Here is a 20,226-nt window from a genome sequence, read left to right on the forward strand (position 1 = left end):
ACTTTAATAGTTACATTACTCAGTGAGGATGTTCTGAGGTATACAGGAACCAACACTACACGTTGTACCTAGAGAGAGCTACCCCCATGACAAAACTTGGCATACCTGGATAAAGCGTGGGACTCTGGGGCAGCTTCTGTATTCATCAAACGTTTTTCAAACAAGAGGGCTTGCAGAGATGAAAAGCTGCTGTTAACACAGGTGTTAACACTGTGTATGTTTGTGTGTTCTTTGCTGTAGATTACTGAATCTACTGCTTTAAAGACTTGGGACTGTGTAACAGCACCTCTTTTTTTTATTATTATTATTTTTTTTTACTACAAAGTCAGATATACAGAGAGGAGGAGAGACAGAGAGGAAGATCTTCCGTCCGATGATTCACTCCCCAAGTGACCGCAAATGGGCCGGTGCTATGCCGATCCGAAGCCGGGAACCTGGAACCTCCTCCAGGTCTCCCACATGAGTGCAGGGTCCCAAAGCTTTGGGCTGTCTTCGACTGCTTACCCAGGCCACAAGCAGGGAGCTGGATGGGAAGTGGAGCCGCCGGGATTAGAACCGGCGCCCATATGGGATCCCGGGGCTTTCAAGGTGAGGACTTTAGCTGCTAGGCCATGCCGCCGGGCCCAACAGCACCTCTTACATCCTTAAGCATTAGACTCATGCTATCAGTTCTTGTCCTTTGAAAGCAATGCTCCGGCCCGGCACGATAGTGTAATGGTTAAGGTCCTCGCCTTGACACCCCGGGATCCCATATAGGGGCCGGTTCTAGTCCCAGCAGCTTTACTTCCCATCCAGCTCCCTGCTTGTGGCCTGGGAAAGCAGGAGAGGACGGCCCAAAGCCTTGGGATCCTGCACCTGCGTGGGAGACCTGGAAAGAAGTTCCTGGCTCCTGGCTCTGGATCGGTGCAGCACCGGCTGTTGTGGCCACGTGGGGAGTGAATCATCAGATGGAAGATCTTCCTCTCTGTTTTTCCTCCTCTCTGTACATCTGCCTTTCCAATAAAATAAATAAATCTTTAAAAAAATTTTTAAAAAGGGGCCCGGCGGCGTGGCCTAGCAGCTAAAGTCCTCGCCTTGAACGCCCCAGGATCCCATATGGGCGCTGGTTCTAATCCCGGCAGCCCCACTTCCCATCCAGCTCCCTGCTTGTGGCCTGGGTAAGCAGTCGAAGACAGCCCAAAGCTTTGGGACCCTGCACTCATGTGGGAGACCTGGAGGAGGCTCCAGGTTCCCGGCTTCGGATCGGCGTAGCACCGGCCCATTTGCGGTCACTTGGGGAGTGAATCATCGGACGGAAGATCTTCCTCTCTGTCTCTCCTCCTCTCTGTATATCTGACTTTGTAGTAAAAATAAATAAATCTTAAAAAAATTTAGAAAAGAAAGCAATGCTTCGATAATCTCGTTTGATAAAATTACTTAGAGAGCGTATAAATTCACCACTACAATAATCAAATCTTCTTATTATCTTTCTTTGCTTCCCAAGTAAGGCTGATTTTGCCTATCACAAGTGCACGGGATTTATATATCATGTAGTTTATGTCTCAAACTAGATATCTAAGTATAGAACTGCCAGGTATTATACTTAGATTAAAAAAAAACCTAAATCTTACTTCTAAGCAGCATGTTTTTTTGTTTCATTTTGGCTTTTGTTAAGGGGCTTCCTAATTTTTTTGACCAATGAGCATTTTTCTACATAATGTGAAAAAATCCCAGAGTGACATGACATGATTGAAGAGCCTCCCTAGACAAATATGAGCAATGATGTAAAATGGCAGAAACAGCGGCCGGAGCTTGTCTGATCGCACACCAGCTGGGCACAGGCCGCACCGCAAGGGCTGGAAGAATTTGGACATCTGTGTATTACAGAAGTTGAATCTGTTTATAAACACTTTTAAATAACTTTTGAGCCCTGTCATGCTGAGGTTTCTAATTGAATTTTAAACTGCAGGTAAAGATAACCTCATATAGTAACCTAAAATATTCTATAGATTTCTTCTTTTTTGAAATTTAAATTTTTGAAATTAAAAAAATATTTTAAAAAAAGCTCGTTTGAAAGGCAGAGAGAGAGAGAGAGAGAAAGAGATTGATCTTCCATTTATTGGTTCCTTTCCCAAACAGCAACAGTCAAAGCTGGGCCAGGCCAAAGCCAGGAGACTGGAACTCCATCTGGGTCTCTCACATGGGTATCAAGGGTCCAAATACGTGAGCCATTGTGTGCTGTGTCCCCAGCTTTGTCAGCACGGACTGGACTGAAAGGACAACAGCTCCTCAAGGACTGCACAGGGAGCACAGCAAACACAGCAGAGGGGATGGGGTGGACACAGCCAAACTCTGACGGGTGACTGGGATTGTTCAGAGGACACAACTGCACTTCACAGAGAAAATGCACCGTGAGCAAACACGGTGCAGGACCGTGAAGAATAAGGTGTTTGCACACTCCTACAGCAGGGTGAAAAAAGGCTACTGCTAATGCAGCAGATGTGATTTCCCCCCTCCCAACAGGGCTACAGGAGTCCCAAAGACGGAGTGCAAAGCTGCCATGTGTCCTTTCTGTGAGGGCTTCTGCTGAAGCTGACTGTGTAGACGGAGAAGCTGGGAGCACCAGCCTGAGCTGTAGACAGAGAAGGTGGGGATGGAGAGGAGCCAGACAGAAGGCTCTGGTCTAAAGGGCCACACCTCAGACAGCTCAGAGGAGTCTCAGAAAAGGGCTCACAAGAACGGAACTTAGGCACCTGCCGGAGAGCAGCAGGGCGAGCCAAGAATACCAGAGCCCACAGCTCTTCCTCTTCTTCCTTAAAAAGCAGTGAAACACATAAAAAAAAAAAATCACAAATCATGGCTAACCAATGTGTCAGTTACCAGAGAACAAAAATTTAGAAATCTGGGGGTTTAAGAAGCAGTACAGCAGTCAAAACAACAAGAGAAAAAGGCTAATATTTTTATGATACAGAATTTGAAATTTTGTATATTTAAACACAAACTATCACACATTAGAAATAAAAGGCAGTCATCAAATGGCAAAGGCCAAGAAGGGGCTTAAACCATGCCAGACTGGATCGGAACAACCGCCGGCACATGTAAGATCTGTGGCTGGGAGAAATCCTGGTCAGGGGGCTAAGGTGCTGCCCAGGCTGGGCTGCAGTTCTCACTGGTAAGCGAGAGAACTGGAATGGGGGCAGTGATCTGGGCTAGACATGGCTGCAGCATCCATTAGCATGGGTGTGGACTGGGTCTTGGCTGTGCCAGACTGGGCTAGGATCCAGCACAGAAGAAGACAGAAGAAAGAATCTCAGAATTGGAAGATATTTCCTGTCACCAGGAGGAAACAAACAAAAAGCTGGAAGCAGAGCTGGGTCAAGCTAAAAAAAGTATTCAAGAATTGAAAGACACATCAAATATAAGAGTTATGGGAGTCCCAGAAGGTGCAGAAAGATAAACTGGAAAGTGGGTTCCCCCTTCTTGGGTCACTATTCCTGTGGGAGGGCATGAAAACTAGGACGGGAGCTGGGATGGCTAAATAGAGAGGCACTCAACAACACCCGTGAGGGCTGGATGGTTGAGTTGGTTAGATAGAACTAAGCCTTAATACCCATTGACAAGTACAAGAGCCAAATGGGATGGGGGACAGACTGGTCCTCTGCTACACATACTGGCAAACCAGGGTAGGGGGCGGGCCTCGTGGGGGTTATTGTGGGTCGCCCCAACCTAGGCTGCAGCTCCCACTGGTTGATGTAAGGGCCGAACCAGACTGGACTGCAACACCCATTGGTTCCAGTGCAACTCGGGACCGAAAACAGAACCAACCCAGCAATTGAAACCACCAGCTGATCGGGGTGATGGACTGTGCCGGGCCCTGTGCTTGCTAGAACATACAAGAAACTAGTCTGGGAATACCTCAAAGTTTCTTTGGAGAGCTCCCCAATCGAAATGCTGGACTCAGAACTCTAATCAAGAAAAGACAGAAGACGGAGCGGATCAATCATTCATCTCAGCTATATGTTGGCAGCAAAGTATGGGGCAAACGGAGACTTTATAATGGACCATATCAATCAGTGGATGACCTCATCGAGCGAAACTGGCAGCAATTCATAACCAGAGAACTATTAACACCACTCGAGCACATATCTCAGAGCATGCCCCACATCCGGGACTTGAGGTGGGTGGGAAACCGGGTGGGGCTTCTCCCTCAATATCCCCCTTTACCTCAGATACAAGATGGAAACAATATGGACATAATAGTATTACTCACTTCCCTATCCCCCTGAACCTTTTTTTTTTCTTTCTTTAACTGTAATTAACTATGTAAAGATTGTCAACAACAATACAATAAAATAGATTAAAAAAAAAAAAAAGAAAGATAAACTGGGACTAAGGGTGTATTCAATGAAATTATAAGGGAAAATTTCCCTAATCTGAAGAAAGAATTGGGAAGCAATGTCAAGGAGGGGCACAAAACTCCCAACAAGGTTGACCAAAAGCAATCTTCACCATGACACATGAATATCAAGCTCTTTAATCAAACATAAATAAAAGACCCTTAAATGTGCAAGTGAAAAAAATCAACTGACATATAAAGAAATGCTAATTAAATTCACAGGAGACCTCTCACAGGAAACTACAGGCCAGAAGAGTGGAGGAACATAGTCCAGATTCTAAAACCAAAAAATTGTCGGCCCAGAATAGCATACTCAGCAAAGTTTTCCTTTGTCTTTGAAAATGAAATAAAATTCTTCCAAAGTAAAGTTAAAAGAATATGCTTCTTCCAAGCCTGCCCTACAAATGATAATTAAAGATGTATTCTCAGGCCCAGCGCAGTAGCCTAGTGGCTGAAGTCCCCCTTTGTACACACTGGGATCCCATATGGGTGTTGGTTGTAGTCCTGATGGCCCTGCTTCCCATTCAGCTCCCTGCTTGTGGCCTGGGAATATAGCAGCGGAGGACGGCCCAAAGCCTTGGGACTCTGGCACCAAAAAGAAACACTTTTTCAAGACCATGGAGACACTGAGTTATGACTGAAAGCTACTCTGAATCATTCATGAAGCTGAGATCTGAATATATCAGAAAACAGTCTCACGGCACTTGTGGACATGCAGCTAAGATTTGAGATTATGACATCGGGATCAACATCCAGCTTGCTATTCTGCATCACCAAGGACAGTCACGCGGACATGCTGTGCACCTGCAAGGCAGCAGGATTTTCTGTCTCCCCTGTGTACACACTCCACTTCTATTTCTGACTCACCAAGCTGAGGAGACAAACAGCAGCAGACTCCAGCTTGTCCTTCCCACCTACACCTGAGCCTGTTTCTGCATTTATGGGGGTGCCTCAGCTTACACCCAGCAGCACCCTGACCAGCAACGACACCACTCGCTGTGTTGTGTCATTGACTTTTCAATAGTGATTTGTTTGATGTCTTAAATATTTCCACATTTTCAAAAACCACTTTTTTTCAGACATGGTGAGCTTTGAAACAACATGTGCATTAGGATGAGGCAGGTGTGATCCCGGGTGTCTCAGATGACCAGGCCTATTTACCTGCGTCGTCACGGTTTCTGATTTCAAACTCCAGTAACATTGCTTGTTTCTCCCTGATGTCTTGTAGAATGGCGCTGACAGTCTGTTGCTATTGGAGAAAATACCAGAAACTTCTTCACAACAAGCAGCTATGCTCTCTGATCAGTCATAGAGAAGCACACAGTAAAGTGGTCAAAAATATGCTGCTGAAAACACATTCAAAACATTTTTTTAAAGGTGGATATGGTATTAATGGTATAAACATTGCAGATCTGAAAATAAGTGGGCTTAAATATGTCTAGATTTATGCAGCAGATCTCCAGGAAAACAGAATTTAACAACAGAATCAGGCCAGCACGATGGCTCAACCAGCTACCCTCCACCTTGCAGCACTGGTATCCCATATGGGCACTGATTTAAGTCCTGGCTGCTCCACTTCCCATCCAGATCCCTGCTTGTGGCCTGTAAAAAGCAGCAGAGGATGGCCCAAAGTCTGAGCTCCTGCACCCATCTAGGTGACCTAGAGGAAGCTCTTGGATCCTGGCTTCAGATGGGCTCAACTCCTGCCATTGCAGCCATTTGGGGAGTGAACCAGCAGATGAAAGACCTCCTTCTCTGTCTTTCATTCTCTCTGTAAATCTGCTTTTCCAATAAAAATAAATAAATCTTAAAAAAAAGACAGAAGCAGCTATAAAAGTTCAACAATTTCTTTTGTAAAAAAAATTTACTGGAAAGGCAGATCAGATTTACAGAGATGCATATATATATACATATATATATCTTCCAGCTGCTGGTTCACTACCCAAGTGGCCACAGTGCCAAAGCTAAACAGATCCGAAATCAGGAGCAAGCAGCTTCTTCTGGGTCTTCCACGAGGGTGCAGGGTCCCAAGGCTTTGGGCCGTCCTCGACTGCTTTCCCAGGCCACAAGCAGGAAGCTGGCTGGGAAGTGGAACAGCTGAGAAAACCCAGCACCCATATGAGATCTCGGTGTGTAGAAGGTGAGAATTTTGCCATTGAGCCATTGTGCTGTGCCCCCCTACTACCTTCTATTAAAACTACAGGTATAGGAGAAAAATATGCCACTCGGCATGTGATATTCAAACACTCACATATGTCCAACAAGTTGGTCCTTGGGCATTATAGCATTAGAATCTCATACACGGCCTCAGAAATAAAACACACAGGAGACTTAACCATAGCTTCCTGCCTTTGCCTGCACAGTTTGCTGCTTGGAAGGCCTGCCTGGGTTAAACCTGACGCCATCTCTTCCCAGGTAGGGACCATGCTGGCACAAGGGGGACCTCAGTAACTGTTGCTTATTATTATCACTATTAGGTTAAATCTATCTGCACACAAAACTTCTGACAAATCCATACTAGTTTCTCTCTTCTCTGAGCTACATCAGGGTTTCAGAGTTGCACAAATCCACATTAGCACGTATGGTGTCTTACGTGTTGTTCCCTCAAGGGATGGACACCCTGTGGGCAGGATTCTATCTGTGTGTACCTGTGTGGCTGGGCACAGAGAGGCCGCTCCATAAATGGTGACCCTTGTGCTGACACAGTCTATTCTCTCCTACGCTCTCCACACAGAGGGACTCTCAGCACGTGTAGGTCCTCCAAGCTTTCATGCTCACAACGCTATGGAAAACGCACATCATAAAAATCACCTACTAGTTTGGCAAAGCAGTCCTACTGCCGTCATTTATTGAATGCATCAAAATGAAACTATAAAACTTAACTATTCAAAGCAACCAAACCCCACCAAACTCGTTGACATTGAAAGGTTTATGGCTGTAAAAAGGAACTAAAGCATTAAACGTGTTCTCAAGTGAAGCATCTACCTACAGGTTAGGTAGATAAAGGAACATCTTTCTGTATTGCTCATACTAGCAGAGTACTACTCAAAATGACATTTTATTGGGGAGGCTATCTTGTGTCACAAGCAAGTCTGCTTTGTCAAACTGAGAGCTAGTTTATCCATCAAGATGCATGTTACAGAGCACTTGTGGTGTTACTGTTGTACAAGTCTACTTTTACACGGTGAGCTCCACAGCAAATTGTCATTACCAACTGCAGGACTCAGGACAGGTAGACTGGGGTCTTTTCCTGGTTGGGGCAGGGAAGAAGTGGAGACTGTATCAAACAGCAGTGTCTATGGGACAAGACATAGCCAAGCAACCAAGCTGACGCCCAGCTCTGCACTACACAGGGCACAGGTTCTGGCTCCTGTTCTGCTGAGCCATCTTATCAGCATGTCCTTGAAATGGAAACACTCGCCAGAGGCCAACAGCAGAACTGTGTGTTCACTCACCAATGGAAGATTTTCCCTGGATTCTCCTTGGTTTGCAGGGCAAGGTGGGTCAACAGTGTGGTCATCACAGAAAAAGCCTTTACTCTTTCTTGACCGAACACGAGGAGTTTTTGCTTTCAGAAAGAAGAAAGTGCAATACATCAGCCTCATTGTACCATCTGAATGGTGACCAGCACAGGAAGAATACACTACAGCCACGGTTTTAGGACCTCAGTGCTATGGAGCACTGCTTTACTGTCAAGTGATGATTAAGGACTCAGTTACTGAGCACACGCTGCTATGGGTACCCAGGAAGCTGGCAAGCGGGGCTGGGGTCCCTGCACCCTTCCATGCAGCAGAAAATCATAGCTTCCATGATTTTGGCACATAGAACCAGAGTCCATTAAAAGTAACCAATATGGCTGGCAGCTATGACCCCTGATAACCACTAGCTCCTTGTGTCACAGTCAACTGACCATGACCGACACATTTATCCCATCACATGCCTGACTCCATGACACTGCCAATGTCTCCAGAAACAGCAAAGGAAAGCAGGACTCCAGCCACCCACTCTGAGTGTTGAGGTAATAAGGTAAGCAACCATAGCCAGCACTCCCTGTATCCCCAGACCACACAGGACGGCCGCACACAGAATGGCCAGCACTCCCTGTATCCCCAGACCGCACAGAATGGCCAGCACTCCCTATCCCCAGACCACACAGGACGGCCACACACCGGACGGCCAGCACTCCTGAATCCCCAGACCACACAGAATGGCCAACACTCCCTATCCCCAGACCACACAGGACGGCCACACACCGGACGGCCAGCACTCCTGTATCCCCAGACCACACCGGACGGCCAGCACTCCTGTATCCCCAGACCACACCGGACGGCCAGCACTCCTGTATCCCCAGACCACACCGGACGGCCAGCACTCCCTATCCCCAGACCACACAGGATGGCCAGCACTCCTGTATCCCCAGACCACACCGGACGGCCAGCACTCCCTATCTCCAGACCACACAGAATGGCCAGCACTGCTGTATCCCCAGACCTCACCGGACGGCCAGCACTCCTGTATCCCCAGACCACACCGGACGGCCAGCACTCCCTATCCCCAGACCACACAGGACGGCCTGTGCCTGCCTACACAGATTCCTGAGGGTGCACTGCAGCTCTGCACGTTGCTCAGCTTTGTTTCTCTGCTGATCTTTATCCACACCTTGTCCATGAATCCCTTCTTGCGTTGCAGAGAAGAGCAGGGGACCCAGCCACCCAACATGACCATAGGTTGGATCAACGACACTTAAAAAAAAAAACAATTTACATGATAGGAAGATTTATAGAGACACAGAAAGAAAGGTCTTCCATTCACTAGTTCATTTCCCAAGTGGCCATAACAACTGATGCTGAGCCAATCTGAAGCCAGGAGCCAGGAGTGTCTTCTAGGTCTCCCAAGCAGGTGCAGGGTCTCAAGGCTTTGGGCCATCCTCTACTGCTTTCCCAGGTCACAGCAGGAAGCAGGATGGGAAGCGAAGCAGTCGGGACACAAACCGGTGTTCATATGGGATGCTGGTGCTTGCATGTGGAGTTCAGCCACCAAGGCCCCATCAGCTACTCTGCTTGTGAACGACCTCATTTGCTCTTCGCAGGAAGCTGTGATGCACATGGTACATTACATCTGCTTTACAAAGAGGACAGAGGTCCAACGTCCAATGTCACAGAAATACCTCATCTCGTCAGACCCAAGGTCCAGTCTCTATCCACCATGACTACGATTTATAACCTCTGAAGTCCCCAGAACCCTTTTCCCAGTGGTCTCCCTTCCTCTGCATCATAGTTGTACCCTACACCCCTCATCCCTCTGGGGTACCTGATTGAGGAAGTATATGCACAACAAACAACAGATACATGAGACTAAGTAGCACTTTGTATAACAGAACAGCCAAGCTATCTTCAGAAAATGGAACTCATCTAAACCATGAGAACTGAATAGCAGTTCAGTAACAGCTGGGCAGGACAGAGAAACTCTGGGGCCCAGACCCTACAGAAATACTACAGATTAGCAGACAGTGAGAAAAAAAAATTATCAAACCTGACCCTGCCTCACACGTGGCCTACTTCATTGGTAAAATATGACACAATCAATAGCCCAGGCTCTGGCCAACCCTATCAGTAATCCTTTCTTCCTTGCTGTTCAACAGAGAGATATGATGCTGCAGCAGGCAGAGCAGCAGTGTGCCATGGGGCTTTCTCCCTCCTTCAGTTAGGAATGGAGGAACAGCATTCCACCTCAGTCTTACAGAGTAAACTGCTACTGTGGTGGGTAGCAGTGCCTTGCTGCACACAGAGCTGGGCTGTACACCGAGCCGGACTGTACACAGAGCCGGACTGTACACTGAGCTGGGCTGTACACCAAGTCGGGCTGTACACCGAGCTTGTCCGCACAGCAGTCGAGCTGCAGACTGAACTAGGATGTACACAGAGCCGAGCTGCACACAGAACTGGGCTATACACAGAGTTGGACTGTACACAGAGCCTGGCTGTACACAGAGCTGGGGTGTACACTGAGCTGGGCTGTACACCGAGCTGGGCTGTACACTGAACTGGGCTGTACACCGAGTCAGACTATACACAGAGCCGAGCTGTGCACTGAACTGGGCTGCACACCGAGCTGGCTGTACACCAAGTCAGGCTGTACACCGAGCTGGTCTGCATGGTAACTGGTCTGCACACAGGCTGCACACTGAGCTGGGCTGTACACCAAGCTGGGCTCCACACAGTGCCAGGCTGCACACCACCCTAAAATATCCTTTTGCTTTGATAAATATTACATACACATGGAGCACATATGCTGAATGTTCTTAGATTAGATTCCTGCAAAGTAAGTTGATATAATTCTAATCAATGTACAAATCATCACAAACTCTGAAGTAAAAGAAGATTTTGGCTGTGAAGACTTCTGCATAATGTCACCTCATTCCTGACATGACACAAGTAAACACATCTGCTTCATTTGCACTAACCCTTTTTTACAAAACCAACATTGGGGAGATTCAAGTTTGATCAATGAATGAAATAGGTTTGATGTCAGCATGTAACCTAATAGGATCTACATATCACATCTGAAAATGTTAATTTAAAAAATGATGGCTCCTAGCGGCTAAAGTCCTCGCCTTGAAAGCCCCGGGATCCCATATGGGCGCCGGTTCTAATCCCGGCAGCTCCACTTCCCATCCAGCTCCCTGCTTGTGGCCTGGGAAAGCAGTTGAGGACGGCCCAATGCATTGGGACACTGCACCCGCGTGGGAGACCTGGAAGAGGTTCCTGGTTCCCGGCATCGGATCGGCGCGCATCGGCCCGTTGTGGCTCACTTGGGGAGTGAATCATCGGATGGAAGATCTTCCTCTCTGTCTCTCCTCCTCTCTGTATATCTGACTGTAATAAAATGAATAAATCTTTAAAAAAAAAAAAAAAAAAAAAAATGATGGCTCCTAAGTGTTTAATAAACATAGAAAACATCTATCCTAGTTATGAAACAATATATATTACAAATATGAATATTTTATTTTTATATCAGATAAGCACAATGAGGGGTGGACATCTGGTGCCAGAGTCCCAGCTCTGCTCCCAATTCCAGCTTCCATGTTAAGACACACCCTGGGAGGTAGGTGATGGCTCAGGCACATAGGAGACCCAGGCTCAGTCCTCGGCCCTAATTCCTGGGTCGCTTCACCCACACGGGAGACCCAGGCTCAGTCCTAGGCACTAACTCCTGGGTCCCTTCACCCACACGGGAGACCCAGGCTCAGTCCTAGGCACTAACTCCTGGGTCCCTTCACCCACATGGGAGACCCAGGCTCAGTCCTCGGCCCTAACTCCTGGGTCCCTTCACCCACATGGGAGACCCAGGCTCAGTCCTCAGTACTAACTTGTGCTGTTGCAGGCACTTCGGGATCTCTTTCTCTGGCCTTCACGTAAACATCTGAAGAACACGAAGAACGCTAATACACATACCTGTGCTTGCAGCATTGCTGTCATTTCTACTCTCGGACTCAACAGCACCATAGGCTTTTAGCAGCCCTCTCATTCTTTCATCGTGCGCTTCATCTAAAGCTGTCTTCTGCTGCTGATGTTTCTGATTCGGGTCTGCTCCGTGTTGCAGTAGAATCTCAGCAGCCTGTAAGATATTCTTTCCAAGCTGTTTCTACAGACACCTGACTTTCTCACAACACTACCAAGCATTACAAGCTATCCAGGAAAAAATATTTCAGGGGCCCAACATGGTAGTTCAACAGCTAAATCCTCGCCTTGCATGTGCCAGGATCCCATGAGGGCACTGGTTCGTGTTCCAGCTCCTTCATTTCCCATCCAGCTCCCTGCTTGTGGCCTGGGATGATAGCAGTGGAAGACAGCCCAAGTCCTTGTGATCCTGCACCCGTATGGGAGACCCAGAGAAGGCTCCTGGCTCCTGGCTTCGGAATAGCTCAGCTCTAGTTGTTGGGGCCATTTGGGGAGTGAACCAGTGAATGGAAGATCTTTCTGTCTCTCCCTATCTCTGTAAATCTGACCTGATTTCCAATAAAAACATAAATCTTTTAAAAAAAGATTTCAGACTTTGGTTAACAAATGCTTTTATGAAATGTTATGGCAGATGTAAACGACCCACTGTTTGCTGTGACCTCACTCCTAACAGAACCACTGGTGAATACAGGACGTGTGACAGGCTGCTGCTCTGACTGCATAGTTGGAAGGCACAGGTAGGTGGGTCAATTCTAGATTAGCTCTGTCTGCAGAACTTTCTATAGCAATGAAATGTTCTATTTGCGCTCTACAATAAGAGCCACTAATCACACGTGGTTATTATGCATTTTAAGTGCAGCTAATGTGACTAAAGAGGTAAATTTTTATTAACTAAACATTATTATGTAGTGTTTAATTAATGAATCATTTAATTAATTAAACATTTAAATAACTACATGTTGGTAGTTGCTACCAGATTTGACAACACAAGTCCAGAGGCTGCACAGCTACAGCCGCTTGCACTCAAACGTAGAATCGCTAAAGGACTGGTCCATCTCTTTAACACAGCCGCCTGCACATCCTTGAGCCATTGGAGTGCACACTGAAAGGGGCAGGGGTTGCTTTAGGAACATGCTACACTACAAACTGTACAGTGAACTGGCAAACACATGGATGAATCAAATCCTTTTTGGACTATACTCAAGTATGCACTACTTGCCAAGGAGGCTTATGAACCAGCCTAGGAGCTTGAAGCTACTCGAACTGTCTCAGAAATCACCAGAAAAGGAAATGTAGGTGAAGGAGGTTGTCACACTTTTGGAGAAAAGAAAGCCTCTAATACAAATAAGGTTGCTCTGAATATTTCAAGCTTGCAATTCATCAAAATTAACTATTACAAACTACAATGCTAGAAGTCAACAGTGAACAAAAAACAGAACAACAGTGATTGTACCTGCAAATAGCAAGTAATGGCTCAGGATTTTGTTGACAAGGGAGAAAATACTATGTGTAACATGTTTTAAATCTTTTTCCTTGTATCCAATGATGAAGATGCACAGTAGTTTAGAAGCAAATGGGCCAGGGGAAATTACTAGCAAGGCACCTTAGCTCTTCTGGTTGCCACTGTAGCACAGCCTAAGGAAGACAACCTTTCTTTAGAAGTTGAGCAAATGGGCCAGGGGAAATTACTAGCAAGGCACCTTAGCTCTTCTGGTTGCCACTGTAGCACAGCCTAAGGAAGACAACCTTTCTTTAGAGTTGAGCGTTCCAAGTTCACCTGTTGCTCACCATTTACATCCCTCGGCAACCTTGCATTTTATCGCCTGTGAGAACTCAGTGTGAACTCCTCATAAATTACCTAGTGTGCGGCAGGCTCTCAACAACACAGTCCTCTAACACTCCCTCCCTCCACTACTCCCCTTTTTTTTGGATTGGTGAGAAGACCAACTATGGTACCGAGACATCAAATGACATGAAAACCTCCTGCAAAGAGACATCTGAAGAACTCTGGAAGCAGGACGTCTGTCCCTAGTCTCTGTCTCACTGATGAGGAAAGTCACTGATTCAGCTACTTAAACACAGAGGTTCTTTAGACTATCTCTAGGCCTTAACCAGCAGACACTCATCTTCAACTTTCTTTGGGGAGAGAAAAACTTGTTTTTGGAAGGAGAAGCTTTTCTAGACTCTTAAAACTTTACATCATATGAACACCTATTCTGCCAGGGTGTTAAAATAGGGACTTTCTATACACTGCCTTTATTTTATTCACATGGTTCCTTTCATATGCTAGTTTTGAAGACATAAAGACTTTATCTCAGAGAATGGAACCCTGAGCAGCTGTTTTCTTGTTTGTTTCCAATAATACCCAGTGAGAGGGAAGAGTTTGGGAGAACAGAAGCCAGGTAGCAAGGAATTAACCAGGAAAGGCTGACTGGTAAAGTTGGAAGAGGGCTCCAGGCAGCTTGGCAAAGAATAAGTAACTAAGAAATAAGGCCCTTAGCTGTTTGAGAAGGCAAAACCAAGCAGTGCAGTGAAAGAGTCACTAGCGCCACTGTGACTTGGAAATGGCCACTGAAGTAATCACTACCACCATCACTCGTACCAAGTCCGGAAGCCATGCTTACCACCACCAGGACAGAAAGAGACAAAGTGGGCATCCCCATCAGACGCAAAACTGCCCTTGCCATCAAGACTTAGAAACCTTCCTCCACCACCAAACACTCCTCCTGCCTCTGCGGTCTGTCCCCTCCCCAAATCTTTCAGCCCTGACAACCCTGACCTGCTTGTATCACTCTGAATTCTGACTTGTATGAAATTTTGCCCACAAGGAATCACCCATGCTCTTTCTCAGATAAAGAAGTATATGTTCTTATTTTTGAGTAAGCTTTGGCAGCTTCTGTCAAGAAATTTGTGATCACTGATACAAGTTGTTCAATTTATAGGCACAGATTATAATTATCCCATATTAACCTCAGAAGGTCTGCATGACACGTGGTGATATTTCCTCTTTGCTAATAATTTTAATATGACTTTGGATTAAGATATAGCTAGAGGCCTAATAATTTTAATATTTTCAAAGATTAATTTTTGTCAAATTTTTCTACTGTTCAGTATTTCACTGATTTCTGTTCTCTGCTTTTTACGTTTTTTTTTTTTTCTGATTTTGTTAAGGTGGAATCTGATGTCACTGAAATTTTTATAGCATAAGCGTTTCAAACTTTAAATTTTCATCTAAGTACTGCTTTAGCTTCAAGTTATTCATTTTTATGCACTGTGTTCTTAATTTATTCCCAAATATTCCCAATTTCCTTGTGATTGCTGTTGTTACTCATGAGTTATTTAGTAGTGTACATTTTAATTTCTAAATATTTGGGGATTTTATGGACATTTTTGGTTACTGATTAGTAGTCACATTCCATTTTGGCTAGAGAGTATATTTCATATGATTTTAAGTCTCTTACATAGATTAAAGCTAGCTTTATAATCCAGCATACGATCTGTATTTTCAAGTATCCAATGAGCACTTGAAAAGAATGTGTGAAGATGCTGTGGGCCTCTTCATTAAATGTGAAGTAGGTAACATGGCTGAGGATGCTGCCCAAGGCTTCAGTACCCTAAATGTGTACTTTTCCCATCATTTATTAAAAGTGTGATCTTCAACTACAATTGTGACTTTGTTCATTTTCATTTCAATTCTGTGCTTTTTGTCTCTTGTGCAACATTTTCAGGGTTCAACAGTGTTAGACCACTCGTTAGCACTTTGTGTTTTAGAACTTGATAACAGTCCACTAAAAGAGACCACATTTGCTCATTCACCAACTGATGGATCAAAAGCTGGGATGGTTTCTCTTTTTGAGGATGATGAACATGGCACTATGGGCACCCATATCCATCCTCCCTACATGTGCTCTGAACCCACTCTGAACTCCTCCTCCTCGGAGGAGACTACGAGCCACTCTAAGGAGCTGTTTGGTAGGTACATGACTTTATGCTTCCACCAGCAATGGAAGAGGGTTCCAATTTCTTCATGTCCTTATCAATATTTGTTTCATTTTTGAAAGATTTTGGGGGGGGAGAGAGAATAATATTTTCAACTGTGTTGTCCTATCTCAAGATAAAGAAATAGGAACACAAGAGGAAAAGTGAGCTATAAATAAAATGATACAATGATAGAAGAACTACCAAAACCGCCACAGAGACAAAGCTAAAGAGGACAGGAGGAAAGGCAGGAAAGAAACTGGCCTTAAATCAGAGTCAAAGTTGTTACACTGTCATCCAAAATACCACCTTTGTGTAAACAGAACCTTTCTCCTTCAAACAAACATAATGAAGATATGGCAAGTTAATGGAAAAGCCACTTGGTTTCTGTTACTATCTAGGTGAAGGACATAACTGACCCTTGGGGAACAAGGATCAGCAGCCACAGCCCACATGCCCATCCCAGCCTCTGCCTGGTTCTGTGAATGAGCTTTCTGCAGTACAGCCACACCCATTCACTGGTTTATCTCCACAGCTGTTGCTATCATCATCAACCATGCAGCCAGAAACCTGGGTGTTCACCTTGAGTCCTTCACAGGAACCTGCACCACCTACTCCAGGCAGGGCTGGTCCAAGGAGTCACCACACACTGCACATAGCTGGGGGGCACATGAAGTGTGGCTGAGGCACCCAAGGGACTGTAGCTTTTAAATTTATAGGGCAGATGTGCCTGGTGGCCACAGTGTAGGATAGCACAGCCCCAGGCTGAATTCTTCATTTCAGACACACACATTCCTTTCCCAAGCCACAGAATCGGCTTTAGAATCCGAGTTTTCCAAAACCACTCATGTTGGACCCACACCTGGCTCCCCTGTGCACGTCCTCTGGCTAACCTTTTAGCTTTCAGCACTTTTTTTTTTCTAACAGAGAACCCTCTGAATCTAACTACTACTTCCTAAGCTTCCAGAAGTTAACCCAATTTCCATCATGGAAGTCAGAGCCTTCAAATCAGCAGAGTCCCTACGTGTAAAATGTAACCCATCTGTGTGTGGCCACGCAACCTCTCATTCATCAGTGCCCTTCCGGGACTGCTGGCCTCTTCACTGCCAGTCGCTCATAGCGCAGAAGTAAAAACCAAAACACATTTCACATGATGGTAAAGACAGGAAAGGTGCAGCACGATTGAGGTCATATGGTGGAACCACAAGCAGGAGCTCCGGGAGCTCCTGCAGGGGCACAGTGGTAGCACATCAGCCCAGCTGTTAGCCTCAGATCAACCACAGGGTTCTGACCTGGAAGGGTCATGGAAAGGCCCGAGGAAAAACTCACAAAACCTCCCCAAGTGTGTGAAGCCCCTCAAATGTGGAGGTGACACTGGTGACCCCCAGCTCAAGCACACATGAGAGAACTGAAGTTTTAATTTGCTTTATGTGGTATTTTCCAGGATAAACGTTGAATTTTCCCACTATGAAATTTTGACCTTTATTTTCCTGTACAGATAATATTTATTTTATTCCATCTTAGAATCCTAAATATGTAAAACTCTATATATTCTTTTATTTATTTATTTATTTTTACTTAGTTGTCTTAAAGGCCAAAGAGGTTCTTTTGATCAAAAGAAGACATTAGCCCTTGTGTCCTGGCATTACTGCTTTTTTAAAGTAAGAGGACTTTTTAAAATTACTTGAGAAATAGAGCTACCACCAGATTCGCTCCCCAAATGTCCAATGGGTTGGACCAGACCAGGCTGAAGCTGAAAGCTAGGCATTCAAGCCAAGCCTGCCAAGTTGGTGATAGGGACCCAGCTGCTCCTTCCCATGATCTGCAAAGGCAGGAAGCTAGAACCAGGAGTCAAAGTCAGGCCTTCCAATGTGAGCACTGGCCAAAGGCCTGCCCCACCCTATGCTGTTCACATGTCTGATCCCACGTCCTAAGTTCAGTGAACTACCCCTTCATGGAACTACATTTTGCAGAAAACAGCAAGAAAATGCTATTGTAAAACTAAGTAACAGTCACCAGGTCTAAAGCTACAGAAACAGAAAAAGGTATATATGATGTCTACGGCCATACCACCCTGATTGCGCCCGATCTCGTCTGATCTCAGAAGCTAAGCAGGGTCGGGCCTGGTTAGTACTTGGGTGGGAGAAAAAGATATATATGAGAGAGAGTCAAAGAATTATTTATATGTACCTTGATTTTATAGAGTGTCAGTAGTTTCTTTAATTTTTTCTAAACTAATAATTATTCCTGAAGTCTATATTGCTTAGTAGTAACAACAGAAGTTTTCTTCCAAGAACTGTCAAACCAAAAGGTGGGTTTAAACTCTAAAAATTCCTAACGTCCAAAGATGAAATTCAGCATCACTTTACTGTGACCCTGCAAGAGTTCTCTAGCGATGCCTTCATCATGATGGTCTGATCAAAGACAGAAGAGCAAAGCAGAAAGACACAACCCTCCATGAAACAAGTGATTCACTTTCACCCCAAACCCACAGAGAAATCTGGAGTAAAAGTAAATAAATAAATAAAAGAAAAGCAAAAGAAAAAAGTCTAGGGTGAGCACGCAGCCTGGTGGTCAAGACAAACTTCCTGCCAGTGCCAGGCCTGGGAAGCAGCAAGTGGTGGCTCAAGTACCTGGACTCCTGCGAAAGTGTCTTTCGTGAGAATGTGGGAAAAGTCATGTACTAATCACTATAATTAGACTAAAACAGCATGTCATTTTAGACAATTATAAAAGAGATGTATCAGGACTACAGAACGTTTGCTCTTCATTCACTTAAAAATAAGTCTAGCGCCCAGCGGCGTGGCCTAGCAGCTAAAGTCCTCGCCTTGAATGTCGGGGTCCCATATGGGCGCCGGTTCTAATCCTGGCAGCTTCACTTCCCATCCAGCTCCCTGTTTGTGGCCTAGGAAAGCAGTCGAGAACAGCCCAAAGTCTTGGGACTCTGCACTGATGTGGGAGACCTGGAAGAAGTTCCTGGATCCTGGCCTTGGATCGGTGCAGCACCGGTTGTTGTGGCCACTTGGGGAGTGAATCATCACATGGAAGATCTTTCTCTGTCTCTCCTCCTCTCTGTATATCTGACTTTATAATAAAAATAAATAAATCTTTAAAAAAGTCTTAAAGACGTATTTATTTATTTGAAATTCAAAATAAATTATTTTGGGCTGCAGGAGGGAGTGTCTAGCTCGGATCCCGATCCCAGCCACCATGTGCTCATGGTGAACTGGGCCTGGGCCCACCTGGATTCGGGAACTGCTTCCTTTCGGGTGAGTACACCGAGGAGGGGAGTCTCTGGGACTGGGCAGGTCCAGGGCCCACCCACCGCCCTCATTGGGCGGTGGGCGAGATTGGGGTGGGGCGCAACCTTGGGCTTGCGGGTTTAAACTTCAGCAGCCGGGAGGCTGCTGTGGGCTGCAGGAGGGGGCATCTAGCTCGGATCCCAATCCCAGCTACCATGTGCTCATGGTGAGCTGGGCCTGGGCGGCCAGTGCACCATTTGGCGCCAGGCTGTGCCTGCTGGCCGCCCGACGGGGAGCTCTGGGGTATTGGTTGTCTGAATCGTTGCTTAGGTAGCTCCAGGCTGACCGCACTGTTTTGGGGATCTGAGTCAATCCTAAAGATTCCCAATGCCAGTAACTCCTCCTTTGAAGAACTTCTAATCACTTAACAATGCTGAGCTGTGAAATTGGTAATGGAACAGAATGTACTGGGCAGGACTAAGCAAACATTAGCCTACAAGCAAAACTAGAAATCAGTATGGAGCAGAGCTCATACCAAGCTAGGCTCTTGCACCTACTGGTCCTCAGAGCAATCACGGGCAGGTGCGCGATTTATGGCTAGGAACAGGCCCAAATGGGGAGGTAAGGGGACACCCTAACTGGGTTGAGGTTCCCACCAAGGGGTGCGTGTGCTGGAATGGGGGCTGTGTTCTATCTAGGAAACAGTCATAGTCACCCAAGGCACTAGTGTGAGCTGGGATTGGATGCACCAGGCCAGTTCAGACCCCAACACCATCTGGTGTCATGGAGAACCAGGGTAGACGTGGGACTGACTAGGCTGGGTCTCAACCCCCTACTAAGTCATGTGTGAGCTGTATGTGGGTATGGACAAGCCATGGCCGGGCTGAAACATCCAACAACAAGAACCAGAATGGGGTGAAAGCCAGCCAGGAAAAGCCACTGTTCCTGCTAGGACAGGAGGTGAACTGAGTAGGGTTGGCTTAAGGACCCCCTGGTATGCGCAAAATCTGACATTGGGAGGGGTTCTGATGGAGGAGCCTGGGCAACTCCTCTGGCAGGACACAGACCCTGCAGGTTAGCACAAGAAGCATGATAGGAAACAGCCCAGAATAGGCCATGGGAAAGTTTCCCACTGGCACACATTCGGCATGGGTCAGGGGTAGACCAGGCT

General features: G+C 46.0%; 1 protein-coding gene across 1 annotated transcript in view; it reads right to left on the minus strand.

Moving 5' to 3' along the window:
* The window catches only part of ANKRD31 (ankyrin repeat domain 31), an 87,778-nt gene that overhangs the window by 23,309 nt on the left and 44,243 nt on the right, over positions 1–20,226 (minus strand). The window contains exons 15-17 of the mRNA XM_058656185.1: positions 11,830–11,992; positions 7,831–7,943; positions 5,537–5,624 (exon numbers count right to left, since the gene is read on the minus strand). Of these exons, the coding sequence (XP_058512168.1) occupies positions 5,537–5,624; positions 7,831–7,943; positions 11,830–11,992 (364 nt within the window). The remainder of the gene's footprint in view (positions 1–5,536; positions 5,625–7,830; positions 7,944–11,829; positions 11,993–20,226) is intronic.

This window comes from Ochotona princeps, chromosome 28, assembly GCF_030435755.1.
Source record: "Ochotona princeps isolate mOchPri1 chromosome 28, mOchPri1.hap1, whole genome shotgun sequence".
NCBI classification, from domain to species: Eukaryota; Metazoa; Chordata; class Mammalia; order Lagomorpha; family Ochotonidae; genus Ochotona; species Ochotona princeps.